We start from the raw sequence: 18,428 nt of genomic DNA, 5'->3' as shown, positions 1-18,428 counted from the left end.
ACTAAAGATTCAGCCCTCATACCCATGGTGGTAACCAAGAGGTTTGTTTGTCCTTAGTAATGTTGGGTCAATTATTAGAGCATGTTCAGACATCTGAATAAACAATTCATCTTAATAAAACCCCAATTCAAAGATGATACAATAGCAGTGTGTATATAGTTATAGCCAATTGCATTATAGTAAAGTTGACAATTGGTTGTCTGGCATCTCTGACTGAAGAAAGGCAACTAAATCAGTTTTCAGGAAGCAACAAAACAATGTCAGCTAGTGACTCGATTTGTTTAAAGGAAATATGCTTTCAATGAGCCACAGTGATGCCTTACAACAGTCCATTCAAGTATAGTTTATCTGAAAAACTAATCACTAATACAATTTAAACTTTGTTGAAAATTACAGCGTAATCTAATATAGCTAATGAATGGATCACGTGGTTGAGTCACTGTGTTTTAGTGAGTGAAAGGAGTGACCTTTGTCTACATTCTGAAGAGGCAGTATGAAATTCCCCTTAGGCTTGGTAAATGAATAAACAAACAGAAATCCCACCTTCCTCCCTACTAGTGTATCCGCCAGTTTCCTGTGTGCCGCTCAACAGTTATAGTATCACACTGTCACAGTCAACTGTCTACTAGATAGCGCCAAGCTGACAGAGATGGCCTTGCATTTCGGAAATTGATAATAATGGTTACAGTTGTGTGCGTGCGTGCAGATGTCCTAGATAGAATATAGATATGTGGTTGTTGGAGATTCACTCACTGGGTTATTTAACTAAAGTTTACATGGTTCTCCCAAGAAGTAAAAAGAAAATATAGACAGATATTTTAAAATATTGAAATATATAAAGTAGTTATTCAACACGACGTGAAGTTTGTAGGAGAATGTATGAATCCCACTATAGCGAAGTCATGAAAATAATTAGACCACGTGACTGGCGCTCAGAAACGTGTAAGGGCACCGTCATCAGAAACCTAATTAATATTCATAAGGTAAGCCTCGGCCGTAGTAGGATTCGTCACTTTGCATCCAGCGTGTTCAGGTTTGAAGAAGCGCTCAGTTCCATAATATAAGACCGGAAGTTTTCAACAGCTAAATACTTTAAGATGCGCTATCAGTAGAGCGTTGGGACGTAATCTTCTTTCAGTTTATACGGAGAAAGTGACACAATGATCATTTGACTACTATGAGATACATTATTTTCGTGGTAAGTGAATTCAACATTTATTTAATGTGTTTTTGGATACAGTATATTTCCGAGAATGTCGTTATAGAGAAACTTTGAAAGTTTAGTTTGATTCATGACGCGTTAAATTGAGACATGCTTGGACCTGCCTGCGGCGATAAACCACCTGGCACAACAGATCTTTGTCGATAAAAAAAAAAAAAGTCAATATATATAATAATTATAAACTTATACATAATTAGAAACCACGGAGGTAATCTCTGAATCAACATTCGGGATGATAATGACATGATAAAAAATATGTAGGCCTATAGTATTACGTTGATTATACATTGTACATGTAATGATCCACAATACTTTAATTTATAACTGTATTTATATATTAAGCTAATATAAACTTTATATAAACTAATATAACAACTTTTAATATATGTGTGTGTGTGTGTGTGTGTGTGTGTGTGTGTGTGTGTATACGGTATATATATATATATATATATATACATACATACATACACACACACACACACACATATATATATATATATATATATATATATATATATATATATATATATATATATATATATATATATATATATATTTGTGTGTGTGTGTATTACGTATTACATTATACATATAATTGTCCAAACTTATATTAATTTATAACTGTATTTATATATTAAGCTAATATAAACCTTATATAAACTAATATAACAATTTTATACATTATAATTAGAAACTTATAAATAATTAGAAATCATGGAGGTAATCTCTGAATCAAGATTTGGGATATATATATATATATATATATGGAATTTGTCAGGCTAGTCATTGCCATCCCAAATATATATGTCTGTGTATGCATTACGTGAGACCCATAGGAACCTAGACTTAAGTTTCTAACAAATATTAACAAACTCAGTCCTGAGACACAAAATTAAAGTGGTGCTAAGATTTACACCAATAGGTGTCAGTATAAGATACAACACCGCTTGATCCCAGGCTATCCATAATTATTTACCAGAAAGTCTTTATTGAAGAATATCATCTTTTGTGTGTAGGTTTTGTTCTTGCTAAACATCATACATGCTGCTGAAAGTCACTTGGATCTGTCCTGGGCTCAATGGTCCATCAAGAACAGATCAAGCCGGGATGTTTCCTGCAGAGAGGGCCTGGAGTATGGACATGATAACATCTGCTGCCTGAACTGCCCTGCTGGTGCATGAGAATTTTATTTTTTTATTTTTATCCTTTTATTTTTGTTAGACAATGTCTTGTATGTGCTTTCACATTCCACCGCCTCGTTTTTTGCAGGAACCTATGCAAAAAAGGCCTGCCTTACTGCTTCAGAAAAAGGAGAGTGTGAACCATGCGAGTTTGACACATACACGGAGCATGGCAATGGACTGCAGAAGTGTTTCTCATGCAACAAGTGCCGTATAGGTAATTCTGTTATTTCCAAAAAATATTAATATTGTCCCATACTGCCAAGTCTTTCAGATTTATCCACATTTCAGGTCAAGCAACCCCAATCAATTTTCTGTTCACACGATATATTTAATTGTAAATTGCCAGCTGTTTGTGCACCTTCTTTCCTTCTGTAGATCAGGAAACCACGGAGAAATGCACAAGTACCCAGAACACACAGTGCAAGTGCAAACAGGGGTCATTTTGCTTACCTGACCAGGCATGTGAGGTGTGCAAGAAATGCAGTAGGTATGTTCTTAATGTAAAATTGTATCAAAACTTAGATTTTGGACAAAGAAATCTCATGTTAATGAAACTGATTAACATGAGCGGATAGCACATCCAATAATGAAACTGTGCAAGAACAACAAGCAAGCACTTGAGCTTCCGTTTACTATATTTGATGTGCTCAATTAGTGTGCATTCGTCAATGTTTATATGTGAATATAAGCCTAAATTAAATCTGTTTATTATTTAAAGCGAATTGTATCCCTTCCCTTGGTTTAAATTCGGCTCAATTCACAAGGATTTCTGTCTTTATGAAGCGTCAAAGTTTTGGTGGAATAGACTTTCAATGGTTTCCATTAAAATTATCTTCATTTGTGTTTCAAAGATGAATAGAAGTCTTACAATTTTGGAACAACATGAGGGTGAGTAACTGATGACATTTTTGGGTGGACTCAAGATCATTTAATTTGTTGAACCCAGATGCAAAGAGGATGAGGAGACTGTAAAAGGCTGTACAGACATTTCCAACACAGTTTGTGAAAAGAGAAGCTCTTCGGGAAGCTCTTCGGGAAGCTCTTCGGGAAGCTCTTCGGGAAGCTCTTCGGGAAGCTCTTCGGGAAGCTCCATCTCGGGTAGTACAAAAACCTTTCTCACTCTGTAGCACAATCCTTTCAGCTGTATACATACTGTACATGATTACAGCTGATCACATGTAGTATTTACACGTTCACATTTAAAGTCAAGGAAAATATCATTGTTAACTGGGATATTCTGTCCAACATTGTCTTGTGTTGTGTGTAAAGACGTTGTTTCCATAGTGGTTCTCATAGCGATTACATCCCATTTGTCCTACAGTGACTTTCATCATTGTGCCAGTAATTGCAATGCTGGCAGGCATTTTGAGTTTCGTCTACTGGACAAAGACAAAACCAAGTAAAAGAGCAGGCAGGGCACACATCCTTCCTCAGTTCTTTCAATATTTCTTAATTGTTTCTTTTTTGCTTACCGTACAAACTCTTTTTCTATTCCAGTAACATCAAGAAGTCCAAGGGAAATGGTTAAGATCTGTATGGTAGGTCAACAAGACATGTGTCCGATGCATTTGATTTATCAGCCAATACATTTATCAGCTTTTACTACAGAAACTCGACCAGATGACCTCTTTCTTGCCCCTCCAGGGTGACAGTGAGGAGGTGATAGAGGAAAGGCAAAATGCCCAGAACGCCAAGATCGATGACTCCTCTCAGCTCCAGCCATTTCTTGAGCAGAACTATGTGGTGGGTACCCACGTACCTTCTTTATCAGATATGGAGAAAGACAGGGGACTAGGGGACAGCCTCCCTAACACCGCCAACTCTTCACAAATTAGCCTGACCATGTCCGCTGTGCCTATTGACCTCCAGCCCCTCCACACTAACCAGCCTCCAAGCTCTGCAGTTGTCTGGCAGCCTTGCACTTTGGTGAGAGTTGTCGCTTTCTTTTGTATTAACACCACTTCTACCATAGTAACCTTCTGAAATGTTTCATTCTCTGCTTTTTAATGTTTCCTAAGCCTAAATGCTGTTGGTGTCTGCATAGTCTTTACCCTGAAAGCAAGCTATGACATTTCCATGTTTTGTAATATTTTTTAAAATCAGTCTAGATGGAGAGTTTGTGTTTTGCAATATTTTCGCACCTTTTGTGTTAAGGAGACAAACTCATTTAGATATTGGTGATGGCTTTTGCCTTTGTTCAGCATTTCTGGACCTGACGTCTACTGTGACCCCTAAGCAATCGGTGTGCTGGTTTGCGAAATTGGTGTTACCAATTGAAATTGTTGGTGTTAAATAATGAGGTTGATCTTGATCTGGAAACCCAGACTGTATTTTAAGGGATCTATTTGGGTAGGTTTAGGGTTCGGGGATAGAATATACAGTTTGTTCCATATAAAAATCATTAGCTTTGTCTATGGAATGTCCCCATAAACATCTGTCTGTGTCTGTGTGTGCGTATTTTTCTAGCCCTGGTGGGGACTTCAACCTGAATGCACACTGACTCACTCACACTGACCTAGATTGAGGTCCCCATGAGGAAACAGGATTACAGAATTATACAGAATTTAGTTTTTTGAAAATGTAAAAATGCATAAAGTTTTGTGTAAGGGGATAGAATATACAGATTGTACAGTATAAAAACCATTACGTCTATGTAGAGTCCCCACAAAGATAGTCAACCAGACGTGTGTGAGACAAGTTTGATTTGACTAAAACTACATTTTCTAAGCATCTGTAATAAGCCTCATATAAATAATTTTTGCTTTGTCAAGCTTTGGTTGTCGTCTTGTTCAAAATCATCATTACATGCGTTTTAAACTTTTTAACGTTACTTTTAAAGGGATAGTTCACCAAACAATGAAAATTAGCCCATGATTTACCCACCCCCAAGCCATCCTAGGTGTATATGACAATCTTGCTCTTCCAAGCTTTATAATGGTAGTGAATGGCCCTGATTTTGAAGTGCATCCATCATAAGTAAAAATCCAGGGGTTACTTTTGAAGCAAAGCAATGGGTAGAAAAATGTTTTTAAGAAAAAATATACATATTTAAAACTTTATAAACTAAAATAACCAGCTTCCGGCAGACAGACTACGCAAGTCGACTTAAACCAAGATGTATGACGTAGGAGTAGCATAAGCTTTGATGCCTCTTGCGGTTCTAACAAATAGGGCTGGGCAACAAACTCAAACTCAGACATTTCTCTTTTAAAAATTCTCGTTTTAGACTTCTAATTCGTGACTAGTGTTTTGTTTTGCTCTCCTCTGGGCTTCCGCATTCGTCAATACGTCATGCGGTCAGTGGTTACTCTTTCGCCGTAAAACGTTGTGTACAGCCGTCTGTCGGAGGCTAGTTATTTTAGTTTATAACATTTTAAATATGGATATTTTTCTGACACAAACGCATCGGTCCGCTTCAGAAGGCCTTTATTAACCCCCGGAGCCATGTGGAGTGCTTTTATGATGGATGGATTCGCTTTTTTGGGCTTCAAAATGAGGACCCCCTTTCACTGGCATTAAAAAGCATGGAAGACATTTTTTTATATAACACTGATTGTATTTGTCTGAAATAAGAAAGTCATATTCACCTAGGATGGGTTGAGGGTGAGTACATCATGGGGTAATTTTCATTTTTGGGTGAACTATCCCTTTAAGGTTTAACATACAGTGCATCCGGAAAGTATTCACAGCGCTTTCCCTTTTTCCACATTTTGTTATGCTACAGCCTTATTCCAAAATGGATTAAATTCATAATTTTCCTAAAAATTCTACAAACAATACCCCATAATGGCAACATGAAAGAAGTTTATTTGAAATCTTGGCAAATTTATTTAAAAAAAAGTATTCACAGCTTTTGCTCAATACATTGTTGAAGCACCTTTGGCACCAATTACAGCCTCAAGTCTTTTTGAGTATGATGCTACAAGCTTAGCACACCTATTTTTGGGCAGTTTCTCCCATTCTTCTTTGCAGGACCTCTCAAGCTCCATCAGGTTGGATGGGGAGCGTCAGTGCACCACCATTTTCAGATCTTTCCAGAGATTTTCAATCAGGTTCAAGTCTGGGTTCTTGCTGGGCCACTCAGGGACATTCACAGTGTTGTCCCATAGCCACTCCTTTATCTTGGCTGTGTGCTTCGGGTCGTTGTCCTGTCAGAAGATGAACTGTGATGAAGTATTTTATCTATCCTATAGAAAACAATTGTAGAATAAATTAGCTTAGAAGTGTTTTGAGGCCTCATGACCTTCATGACAGAGAAAATTCTTAGATTCTATCTGAAGTTGCTTGCAGTTGCCATCTCCACTGATAGCAAATTGGCAGTCGGCCACCATTACAAAGAGAATAAGATAGCCTGTGACTGTGGTGAAAGTATTGGGGAGAATTTGAACAAATTAATGGATTGACTGTGGCGAAAATTTTGGGGAGTACTTGGAAGACTCCAAGAAGAGAGAGAGAGAGAAGAGCACCTGCAAATAAGATCATTGGTTAAACTGTATAAAAGTGTGAGTTGCAAATGAGATGAGCAGATGATCAGCTGGCATCTCACTTTGTTTCTACAATAAAGTTAAAATCTTCTGAGACCTGGAACTTCGACTCTGAGAGATTTTCTTCAACTGAAAAACATCCCCATAGCATGATGCTGCCACCAGCATGCTTCTGTTGTAGGGATGGTATTGGCAAGGTGATGAGCGGTGCCTGGTTTCCTCCAGACATGACGTTTGCCATTCAGGCCAAAGTGTTCAATCTTTGTTTCATCAGACCAGAGAATTTAGTTTCTCGTGTTCTGAGAGTCCTTCAGGTGCCTTTTGGCAATCTCCAGGCAGGCTGTCATGTGCCTTTTACTGAGGAGTGGCTTCAGTCTGGCCACTCTACCATACAGGCCTGATTGGTGGAGTGCTGGTTGTTCTTCTGGAAGGTTCTCCTCACTCCTCAGAGAAACGCTGGAGCTCTTTCAGAGTGACCATCAGATTCTCGGTCACCTTCCTGACTAATGTCTAGTTCAAACTGCATGATTTTCAAACTCGTCGGATCACTGCTCTTTTCACACTGCATGACTATCTGGGCCAGCATTCAGTCACTGCTGTGTTCACACTGCACGATGGATCGGCGACAGGAGGTTTCACACTGCATGACTGTACAAGAGGAATAATCGCCGACAGCTCTGTCCCGTCCGCAAATTACGTTTCACAACAAAGCACACGCGAGAAGTGAGAAGGAAACGCGAGATCACACGTGCGTCAGACTGGAATTGTTATTAAAAATATAGACTGCTGGGCAGAAACTTCCAAATTGTCTGTGCGCTGATTTGCAGCAAAAGGGAGAAAAATAAAAAAGATTATGGTGGAGGAAATGGTTGGGGAGACACAGGGAGCAAGGATTGTGGATGGAAGCCACTGTGCTCATTGGGACCTTCAATGCTGCAGAACTTTTTCTGTTCCCTTCCCCAGATCTGTGCCTCAATTAAACCCTGTCTCTGAGGTCTACAGACAATTCCTTGGACTTCATGGCTTGGTTTGTGCTCTGACATGCACTGTTAAAGAGTAATGAAATGAAAATGTGATGTTTATCTGCTTACCCCAGGGCATCCAAGATATATAGATGACTTTTGTTTCTTCAGTAGAACACAAATGAAGATTTTTAACTCCAATCGTTGCAGTCTGTCAGTCGTATAATGCATGTGAATGGTCACAAAATCTATGAGAGTAAAAAAAAACATGCACAGACAAATCCATATTAAATGGCTCACTTCCAGCGATTGCATAAACTAGGGCAGATCGTAGTTTGACCTCACTTACCAGAAGTGATTGCACATTGAAGGCTGCTGGACATAGTGGTGTTTTAGAGGTAAAAAAATGATATAAATACTGTTCGGTTTCTCACACAAACCTATCATTTCGTGTTTTAAGACATCAATGTGTCGTCACGAGCCACAGGGTTTAAAATGGATTTGTATGTGCATGGTTTTTTTAGTCTCATAGTTCTGATACTCTCATGTTTTACCATTCACATGCATTATATGACTGACAGACTGCAGTGTTTGAAAATGTTCATTTGTGTTTTACTGAAGAAACAAAGTCACCTATATCTTGGATGCCCTGGAGTAAGAAGAAAAACATGACATTTTCATTTTTGGGTGAACTATCCCTTTAACTGTGGGGCCTTATATAGACAAGTGTGTGCCTTTCCAAATCATGTCCAATCAACTGAATTTACCACAGGTGGACTCCAAGTTGTAGAAACATCAAGGATGATCAATACTGTGAATGCAGGCTGTGAATACTTATGTACTACATGTGATATTATATATATTATATATATATTTGCAAAACAAACTTCTTTCATCTTGTCATTATGGGGTATTGTTTGTAGAATTTTGAGGAAAATAATGAATTGAATCCATTTTGGAATAAGGCTGTAACAACTGTGGCTGTAACACAGAAAATGTGGAAAAAGTGAAGCGCTGTGAATACTTTCCGGATACACTGTACCCCCAGTATGTATCTGGCAATGAGTCACTTTACCATGAAATTAAATTCTTCCATCTCTTTTAGGAACGAGAGTCATCAAGAACACTTGTTCCTTTGAACGGTAGGGTCATACCTTTTTTTCCTTGCATAGATTATACCTTTAATTTGCACTGCACTCTTAGCATTTGTATATAAAAATGGGTTATGCTCCAGTGTTTTTACTTGATCTCACCTTTTCAGGAGAGGAATCGCTGAAGAAAACGTTTGATTTCTTTGAGGAAATGGATGTCCACTATCATAACAGATTCTTCAGGTTCATTGGACTGAGTGATAATTCAATCAAAAGTACAGAGTCTCTTTTTCCAGAAGACCGAGTTTATGAACTGTTAAAAATATGGATGGAAAAGGAGGGACTGAAGGCAGATTTCAACAGTCTTATTGAAGCATTAATCTATTTAGACCAAAGGATGTCAGCAGAAAATATTGTTACAAAGGCAATTAGTGATGGTTACTATAAATATGAAGATGAGTGACTGGAAACAACTAAATATTGTCACCCTCTTATTGAAGTCTAGGTATGCTTTTCATTTTTATTTTGTGCATGGCTTACCTTATGTAGTATTATTTCCCAACCATTTCAAAATGGAAAGTGTTTCACTGACATAATATTTATTATGTTGGCCAATGAAGTGCAAATGTTTAGAAAAGACAAATGCTATGCCGCTGTTTACAAACTAATTATATTTGGAGAAAAAAAAGATTATATTTAAGACTTCTAATATTATGAAATGTGCAGTATTATTATTGTGGTTGCATTCTTTCCCATTTTGTAGACAAAATGTTGTGCATTATGATCTTAAATAATATGTTAACATGTCATGTGAATTATTTTGTGAACTAATAAAAGCAACTTGTTTGTACATTTAGTTTTTCCCTTAATGATTGTGGCTTTACAATACGTTTTAAATAATGTTATGGTTCTGAATATAGTGCCCGCATACTTCTGTTACTTGAAGGACTAGAAAACAAAAACTGTATTTCAGCTTGCTCGCCACCAGAGGTCACCTTAACTCCTCGAAAATATGGATTTCAACCTCCAAATTCATCTTTAGGCTTTACAAATGGTGAATAAAGTGTATGACACAGAGTAGAGAAGCAGGACCCACTGGTAAACAAGTTTCAAAACATAGAGGTGCAAAAGAAAAACACTGCATTCTGAAGATGAAGTGTGCAAAATCTCTCACTTGTGATCATTTTTTAAATATAATTTTGGGGACATTTGTCTTGCATAGCTAATGTAATGTTTTTTTGGGGAAATGAGCTTCATTTTAATTTCCTTTTAAAGACATATCATACATTTGGAAAGAGCGACACATTTTGTACGTAATTTGTATTGCTTTTTTCTACTTACGTCATTATTTATGTCAGTGTTTTGTTGATTATTAATCAAACGTTAAGAAATAATTCCAATAATTTGTGAAATCGCATTTTATTGCGCAATATGTCGTGTTCACTACACTTCCCATGCACCCTTGCAGTGAAACAGGAAATGCCGTGTTGGGTTCTGCGTTTTCCAAAATCGTTAGCTTGATCGTTAAAGTTTGTATAGGCCTACGCTTTTTTTCCCTCTCCTGCATCACATCTGATAAAATCATATTATCGTACGTTAACAGTCAATACTATTATTTTAATAGGCAATATTTAAATAAGTGTGCGCGTGTAACGTTACCTCGTCTGTTTTCGAGTGTCCTCATACAGGCATTACGTCACAACCAAAAACAACCAGTAAGACACACTACAATGTAAAACTACAAAAGAAAAGTATAAACCGCTCCGTAAGTCTTTCCATTAATTCGACAGGTCTTTAAGACCGAAATGTTTTAGAATAAACTTTTGTGTTAGATTATTTACATTGCGTCATGGAAGCAGTTTGAATTCTCTAAACAGTTCTCTATTTGAACAGTATTTATAGCGTCGAGTGACATAATTTCCATTTCATCCTTACTATTAGTTTGTCCCCTTTTGCTGTTCCTCATTTCTTCTATTGTTTGTTGTTTGCCATCTGGTCTGTTTGCAGACGAAATCGAAAATCATGATGGGGAATTATGGAAAGAGGAACTGAGATCAACCAACAAAAAACCCGTCACGAGGTTGTTTGATATTTGTGAGATACCAGATAAAGGTACTGTACATTTAGATGTGCTGCACTGCTAAAACAGCCTTTTATAGGTACACCTTGATGGGGTTTTCTTCGAAGATCACTGCATTGTATTAATCGCGTTTTTATAAGGCAAGTTTAAATATAATGACATTCTTATTAATGTTGTTGTTTATGTCTTTGTGAACACCTCTATAACTCAGTCTACATGTAATACATGTGTAGGTAAAGTTCATCTGCATTCTCTGTCTCTGCAGCCCTCACAAGATGAGAGGAATTGTTGCATTTTACGTTACCTATCTGCTGTGCCTGATATTGGGGATAGCCTGTGTGGTATTAGTAGCACACTGGAATTACACCTACCGGGGTGGATTTGCATGGGACGGCTCAGCCAAGCACTTCAACTGGCACCCGGTCTTCATGGTCACTGGAATGGTGGTTTTTTATGGGAATGGTACGTTTGATTGGGTATTATTTTGGCCTTTGTGTCATGCTGCTGTAGCTGTAATATGATACCACATGACATTGCACAAGCAAAACTTTCATCTGTGTGGGGTGGTTTTAGTTTGGTGCGTTACATTGTTTGTGAAATATAATTTTAGTTATAGGAAAAAATATTTGACTGTTTTAGTTTTTTCTGACAGTTGTCATTAATGTCCTTTTCTCTTGTAACCAGCGGCCGTAGTGTACCGTATCCCTCTGACATGGGGTCATAATAAGCTCCCGTGGAAGCTGTTACATGCTGGGCTTTTGCTCCTTTCTCTTATTCTGTCTGTTATCGGGCTGTGTGCTGTGTTCGACTACCACAACACAAACCACATACCCAACCTCTATTCCCTCCATAGCTGGGTGGGGATATGTACCACTGCACTTTTCACAGCACAGGTGTGTATCTCTGTGTGTATGTCTTAATTTGTTGTTGTAAACAAGAAGTTAAATAGGGGATAAAAAAAATGAAATTAATTTTCTTTCAAACTATTTTGATTCAGATAATGTAGTCTATTGCATATGTAGGCTACATACAGGTCCATTGAAGTGTTTCTACCATGACATACAAAATTGAAAAGGTAATTGCGACCTTCTTTCTTGCCATTTTGACTTCTCTCTCACAATTGCAAGTCTATATTTCACAATTCTTACTTTATTTCTTGCAATTATGAGTTTATAACGCAAAATTCTGACTTTTTTTCTCAGAATTGTGAGCTATAAAATCACAATTGCAAGTTACAAAGTCAGAATTGTGAGAACAAAGTCGCAATTACCTTGTTTATTTTTATTCTGTGGCAGATTAAATGTAAGAATCTTTTTTTAAATAAAAGTCATTTTCTCTATTTTTTTCCCCAGTGGGTCATGGGTTTTACAGCGTTTCTCTTACCTTGCACCCCAATGGCTGCACGTGCTCTTATAAAGCCAACTCATGTTTGGATGGGAGGAATTATCTTGGTACTGAGCATTGTATCTTGCATCTCCGGGATCAACGAAAAGCTCTTTTTTGCACTGTAAGTGACAGTGGAATCTAAGACATGAAGGAATCTATGTATACAGTATATGGCTACTAATGTTAGAAAAATTATCATGGAGCATTGGTGCTGTTTGATTAGGTAGATCTGATCATTATGCTGTATTCAATATGAGTTAACAGAGAACATGTAGAATTCTCAATAGATTCAGTGTGATGCCGTATAGCAAATGCGTCCTTCTATTGGTTCTTTCCTCAGAAAAGCAAACACCAATGGGACACTGCCTTATTCTGCGTTACCACCAGAGGCAATAGCTGCAAATTCTTTGGGAGTCATCATTGTAGCATTTGGATTGGTTGTTTTGAAAATCTTGTCCAATCAGATATGGCAGCGTCCTGAGCCAGGCTATGATGATGAGGGAGTTTACAGGGTAAGAGACAAAGGATTTTATGATGGCTTTGCTAATATTGTGACACAAGTAATATGAATTATCTTGCCTTAGTACAAACCTCTCAATATTCATAAATGAATAAAAAAGTATTCAAATGAGTGATTTTCTGACAGAAGTGTTTTATATTGTTCCTTTCTCTCATTTTCAGCCACTGGCATATGATGGAAGCTGATGTCTCATATAAATATTGATTTGCATTCTGACTGATAAGCAGACGGATCCTCGGTTGAATCAAAGGCCCCTAAAATTTCAACCTTTGCTCTTTGTATTTCTAATTATACCGAGCATTCCTGGGAAGACATTTTAAATCTTCTCTTTATTTTTGCTTAGATTTGATTGTGCTGCTGCTGTTGTTTGAAATTGTGTATAGCATAGGGCAAAACAGAAATAATCACTGCTGATTGTCAGTGTTTGTGCTAATTTATTATTCGAGAATACCTCTGTATATAATAAATGAATAAAATCATTTCATGAAGCATAATTGTTTGTGTCTGTGAAGGAAATCCAGATGAAGGTATTTCCTCTTTGTTGTTAAACCGGTTCAAACCGGATGGAAAGGCCTGCAAGGGCATTCAAACCAGGGACAAACCCCCACGCGTCATCATCAGCGAATAACCAATAGAAACCAAGAATGTCCCGCACCAATCAAAGCGGTGGGCAGAGGTGTTTAAAATTTACATATTTCAGTAAAAATCCAATCAGTTACTGTTTGACCGTTTGAAATATACGCACTAAAACACAAATTCAATGCAAATCCATCCCAAATAAGGTACCAAAAGGAATGCAATTATAGTATTCAGAAAAACTAACAAACGTATTACAATGATAAGGGATAAGGAGGTCTATCCTGATTACTGAAATATCGCGAATACCACAACATGAAGCATAGCGCGCTTGATACATGTTTATTTGTTATACATTTTCTTACATTCCATGATCTGCAATCAAATAAAAGTAAAGAAACTGAATCTCAATAGACCATTTCCTATTTCTCTTCTTGTTTTGCACATTTGCATTGTTACATGAGCCCCGCCCGATGTGGCATTGTGACAAGCATGGTTTCAACCAGGTCCGCTTTAAAGATACTTGTCAGTCTTCCCGAGTCCTCCCACCCATTCCGTTCGTGCTCTTTTACATTTAAGTTTGCTACCATGTCTGGCCGTGGAAAAGGTGGAAAGGGGCTTGGGAAAGGTGGTGCTAAACGTCACCGCAAAGTCTTGAGAGACAACATTCAAGGAATCACAAAGCCAGCCATTCGTCGCCTAGCGCGTCGCGGTGGTGTGAAGCGTATTTCTGGTCTGATTTATGAAGAGACGCGTGGTGTGCTCAAAGTGTTCCTTGAAAATGTTATTCGCGACGCTGTAACCTACACAGAGCATGCTAAGCGCAAGACTGTGACTGCTATGGATGTAGTGTACGCTCTGAAGCGTCAAGGCCGTACTCTGTATGGTTTTGGCGGTTAAATTTTACCCGAACCGGATTAAAAAGAAAAAAAGGCTCTTTTAAGAGCCGCCCAAACGTTCCCTCAAAAGAGCAAATTAATCTATCTGTATGCATTTTTTTCTTCTTCTCTTTTTAAAGTTCCCCACAACACATTAAGTCGTGTTTTCGTTAGTTTAATATTGTGTTCATATTTTAAAATGGAACAGAACAAAACAAAAAAACATGATGGTTAGCATTAATTAACAATAAGCTACTTATTTTAACAGCATACACATTATAAGTTAGTTCATTAGTCAGAAAGGTGAGGTTTTGTTTTTGTATATGTACTCTTAAATGTACATAATCTACTAACTATAAGTTATTGGTTAAGAGTTTGATTTGAATAAATAAATGATTGAATATGTGCATGAAAATAAGCAAAAAGGCATAAATTGTGCCTTATTTTTTCCTATATATTTACATATACACCATATTAAAAAAACATTAAGGACACAATTTAAAATGTAAACCAACCACAACATAGTCCCATAACCTCAATAGCATAGTCCCATAAAGCGTATATTCTGTGCTGATTGATAGAGCACGTCAAATGTTAGATTCCACAGCATCCCATCACTGCTTCCATCCGCCTGTTTTAGTTGACGTTTTGTAGGCCTAATGTCGTGGCCTTTATCTTCAAGTGGAGGAATGGCACTTAATGAATTTGCTTAGTAAAATAACATTTGAAGGAAATTTTCACTTCTAACAACAAACTCGATCAGGCACAAAATTCCTGGCCTGCAATTTGTGTATTTTAATTAAGAAGGTATAAGGTATCTGCTAAATTGTGAATATGAGTGCGTGAAGTGACGTGTGGCCAAGTATTGTGACCCATACTTGGAATTTGTGCCCTGCATTTAACCCATCCAAGTGCGCACACACACACACTGTGTGAACACACACTCGGAGCAGTGGGCAGCCATATTGCTGCGGCGCCAGGGGAGCAATTGGGGATTCGGTGCCTTGCTCAAGGGTCTCACCTCAGTCGTGGTATTGAGGGTGGAGGAGAGCGCTGGTATTCACTCCCCCCACCAACAATTCCTGCCGGACCTGAGACTCGAACCCACAACACCTTTGGGTTGCAAGTCCAACTCTCTAACCATTAGGCCAGGACTGCCCCAAATATAACCATGCATGGCATTGTTAGGCACAGCACACAGCGGAGTGACTTTATTCACAAACGATACCACATAATAGAAGCATAGGCACAAGCATTAAAAGCATAGACTATAGGCTACTTTTTGTTGCATATGCCTAGCAATTGTCTGTGGTCTAGCCTAGAAATGGCACTTAATGCATTTACTTAACAAAATTATTAAAAACAAATTTTCACTAAAACATAAGTACATTTTCAATGAGCAACTTCATTAAGTTTCATTCCGCAAGCAGACAGAAAGCTAACATAAATAACCACTGCGTATTAACAGGTCAAAGCCATTATATCTGCTGGAACGACTTATTTGACCAATCAGCATCCAGGGCCGGGGCTATCTGTTTTATGATTTGTTTTGAGTAAAAATAAACAGTTAATGAAAGTGTCATTTATCATTGAAATGTGCTTTTGGTGCCCTAATTGATGTTTAATATTATTACTGATAAATGAATTTTAGCCTTGAATCCATTTCAGTGAGTCTCCAGTGATCAGATGTCAGCCTGGAATGTTTAAGTAGCCTACTAAACTCAAATTTAATTTAAAATAGAGAGTGATTCTGTCACATTTATGAAATATTCCATAAATATCTGTGACACACAAAAATAATAGTTTTATTGTTTACAGTTGATCAACATCGCAGTTTGCACTAACTACGTAGTGCAGCCAGCAATATTACCCTGCTGGACAATGAAGCAACGTGTTGACAATCCTCGTTATTATGCTAAGTTGTTAAGTTACCTTTTTATAACAACTAAATTGAATTAGAATAATAGTAAAGTGTTTAGTAGTATTGATAAACGTGTTTAAATGTTGCAAAACGTTAATAAATACACACCAAGATTGCTTCCTCCTATTGTCGCACACCTCGACACTACCTTCAGACAGCCTACTCCCGTTTTATTAATGACGGATAACGTCTTAAATGTGTGTAAAGTTAGGAAACTTGCTTATATACAAGTTGCTTGAATCGTGTACTGGTTGTACAGATATGATTATTAATAGATCGTTGTTGAAAGAATCTCCGAGAGATTAGGGAGGTTGAAATGGCGACAGCGCTGATCTGTGTTACCTCCACTAAAGAAAACCGCTTCATTTTTTTATTCCATGAGTATTTTTAGTCTAGAACCACCCTAAATGTGTACATTAGGGTCTTCTTTATGCAATATATCTATCGTTTTATTTGTGGTTTTCGAATTTAAATATATAATCTACAAAAGAACAGAGGAAGTGCGATATTTACCGCTGAGACTCGCACTAAATTTGGACGCGTTTTTATTTTTGTACAATAAACTGACCGATGTTTTGTACAAAACATGAGCTGCCCTTAAAGAGGAAGGACTCAGCTATCTGGACGTGGTTTAAAGTCTGCAATCCGTCACTCTTTATGGCGGAAAACCTTGTGTTTTTCAAGACCAGAAAACACATCTACAAACGACTCCGTCCTGTTGAGAGCGTCGGTTGAGGCAGTTGAGTCTATATGGTTCTCATCTCCCGTTTAAATCCCGCCCTCAGCTGTTGGATGTAAACATTGTTTGTTTGACAGCTCTGTACTACGAGACTCTTAAGTTTACTGAAACTATGACAGAAACTGCTCCTGCTCCCGCGGCTGCTCCGGCCAAAGCCCCCAAGAAGAAGGCGGCAAAGGCGAAAAAACCTGGAGCAAGCGTGTCAGACCTTATCGTGAAGGCGGTTGCCGCTTCCAACGAGCGCAAAGGAGTTTCCCTGGCGGCTCTAAAGAAGGCTTTGGCAGGTGGTGGATATGATGTTGAGAAAAACAACTCTCGCGTCAAGATTGCTTTGAAATCTCTGGTGAAAAAGGGGGCGCTTGTTCAAACTAAAGGCACCGGGGCATCCGGATCTTTCAAGGTGACCAAGAAACCAGCCGCCAAGAAACCCGTCAAGAAAGTTGTGGCGAAACCGAAGAAACCAGCCGCGAAGAAGGCGGCGGCCAAGGCGGCGAAGCCCAAGAAGGCAGCAGTAAAGAAACCTGCCCCGAAGAAGTCTCCCAAGAAAGTGAAGAAACCGGCAGCGCCCAAGAAAGCCACCAAAAGCCCAAAGAAAGTGAAGAAACCGGCTGTGAAGAAAGTTGCAAAGAGTCCTAAGAAGGTCAAAGCAGCGAAGCCTAAAGCCGCAAAGCCCAAGGCTGCTAAAGCGAAGAAGACAGCCGCCAAGAAAAAGTAGACTGACAAACTTCACTCCATAAACCAAAGGCTCTTGTAAGAGCCACCCCATCTTCACAGAAGTGCAAATGTTCCTGATGCATGTAAGAAGGCTAATGCCTTTTTAATAGACTGAGAAAATTTTAAGTGGGATGTGACGCTGTTTTGAGCTGTCTTGTTGTAGAGTCTTATTGCTTCTAAAATGACACCAGTGCGAGCGAACAGCACGATGCTGTGAAAGACTTTTATCAAGATCGGTTTGTATAAACATGACAGTCTCTACCTCTGTACCTGATACACAAAGCCGATTACTTGGTGTAACTTAGATGTTCAACCCTTTAGAGATTATACAGAAGAGTCCGCTGGTTGGAAAGTGTACAAAATGTGCATACATTAACAGTTTGTTCAAAGTTCATCGTGTGCGAGCGTGTGTGCACGTGCGGATGTGACTAAAAAAAGATGAGTGTGTTTTATCACTGATTTATGATGTCATATTTATATTTTGTATTGGATTATACGAGACTTTCCTGTAAATACAGCAATACAGAACAGACACTTAATTTATTCATAGTTAAGCGATGGTTTGTTGAATGTTACCAAAGGCAAAAATACATTCCATCAGTGAAATTACTTGTTTGTTTTTTGTACTATTGTTCCTAACATTTATTCATAAACTTATATTTTGTCCAAAA

At 38.1% G+C, this 18,428-nt stretch overlaps 4 protein-coding genes across 18 annotated transcripts; all 4 read left to right on the top strand.

The window, feature by feature from the left end:
- The first annotated feature begins 1,011 nt into the window (after positions 1-1,011).
- On the top strand, positions 1,012-9,792 carry hdr (hematopoietic death receptor). Of its 8 annotated transcripts, none has more exons than XM_079814073.1 (10): positions 1,012-1,198; positions 2,239-2,395; positions 2,492-2,620; positions 2,782-2,893; positions 3,353-3,456; positions 3,728-3,805; positions 3,904-3,944; positions 4,051-4,332; positions 8,958-8,994; positions 9,114-9,792. In XM_079814073.1, the coding sequence occupies exons 1-10, from the start codon at positions 1,178-1,180 to the stop codon at positions 9,404-9,406; spliced, it is 1,254 nt and encodes a 417-aa protein (XP_079670199.1). In that variant the 5' UTR covers positions 1,012-1,177; the 3' UTR covers positions 9,407-9,792. The 8 variants fall into 8 exon arrangements, with proteins under 8 accessions (XP_079670199.1, XP_079670203.1, XP_079670202.1 ...); XM_079814077.1 differs by having other exon boundaries at positions 1,023-1,198; positions 4,051-4,149; XM_079814076.1 differs by having other exon boundaries at positions 1,023-1,198; positions 3,728-3,817; positions 4,051-4,149.
- A 596-nt stretch (positions 9,793-10,388) lies between these two features.
- Positions 10,389-13,421, top strand: cyb561a3a (cytochrome b561 family, member A3a). 8 transcript variants are annotated; one of them, XM_079814067.1, is made up of 9 exons: positions 10,413-10,534; positions 10,632-10,708; positions 10,951-11,023; positions 11,103-11,163; positions 11,289-11,485; positions 11,708-11,916; positions 12,376-12,530; positions 12,750-12,921; positions 13,091-13,421. In XM_079814067.1, the coding sequence occupies exons 5-9, from the start codon at positions 11,299-11,301 to the stop codon at positions 13,112-13,114; spliced, it is 747 nt and encodes a 248-aa protein (XP_079670193.1). In that variant the 5' UTR covers positions 10,413-10,534; positions 10,632-10,708; positions 10,951-11,023; positions 11,103-11,163; positions 11,289-11,298; the 3' UTR covers positions 13,115-13,421. The 8 variants fall into 8 exon arrangements, with proteins under 8 accessions (XP_079670192.1, XP_079670188.1, XP_079670187.1 ...); XM_079814068.1 differs by having other exon boundaries at positions 10,619-10,708; XM_079814066.1 differs by lacking the exon at positions 11,103-11,163 and having other exon boundaries at positions 10,389-10,534; positions 10,951-11,055.
- A 672-nt stretch (positions 13,422-14,093) lies between these two features.
- Positions 14,094-14,405, top strand: LOC307124726 (histone H4; the record flags this gene model as incomplete). Its single annotated transcript, XM_079814151.1, has 1 exon — positions 14,094-14,405. One exon carries the CDS (start codon positions 14,094-14,096, stop codon positions 14,403-14,405), a length of 312 nt encoding a protein of 103 aa, XP_079670277.1.
- Positions 14,406-17,087: 2,682 nt separating this feature from the next.
- histh1l1 (histone H1 like1) lies at positions 17,088-18,347 on the top strand. Its single transcript, XM_079813971.1, has one exon. The coding sequence runs from the start codon at positions 17,156-17,158 to the stop codon at positions 17,756-17,758; it is 603 nt and encodes a 200-aa protein (XP_079670097.1). The 5' UTR covers positions 17,088-17,155; the 3' UTR covers positions 17,759-18,347.
- Positions 18,348-18,428: the final 81 nt, after the last annotated feature.

The sequence above is a fragment of the Gobio gobio genome, assembly GCF_949357685.1.
Source record: "Gobio gobio genome assembly, chromosome: 4".
NCBI classification, from domain to species: Eukaryota; Metazoa; Chordata; class Actinopteri; order Cypriniformes; family Gobionidae; genus Gobio; species Gobio gobio.
Note: the sequence above shows the minus strand (reverse complement) of the source record. Positions and strands in the feature narration are given on the sequence as shown.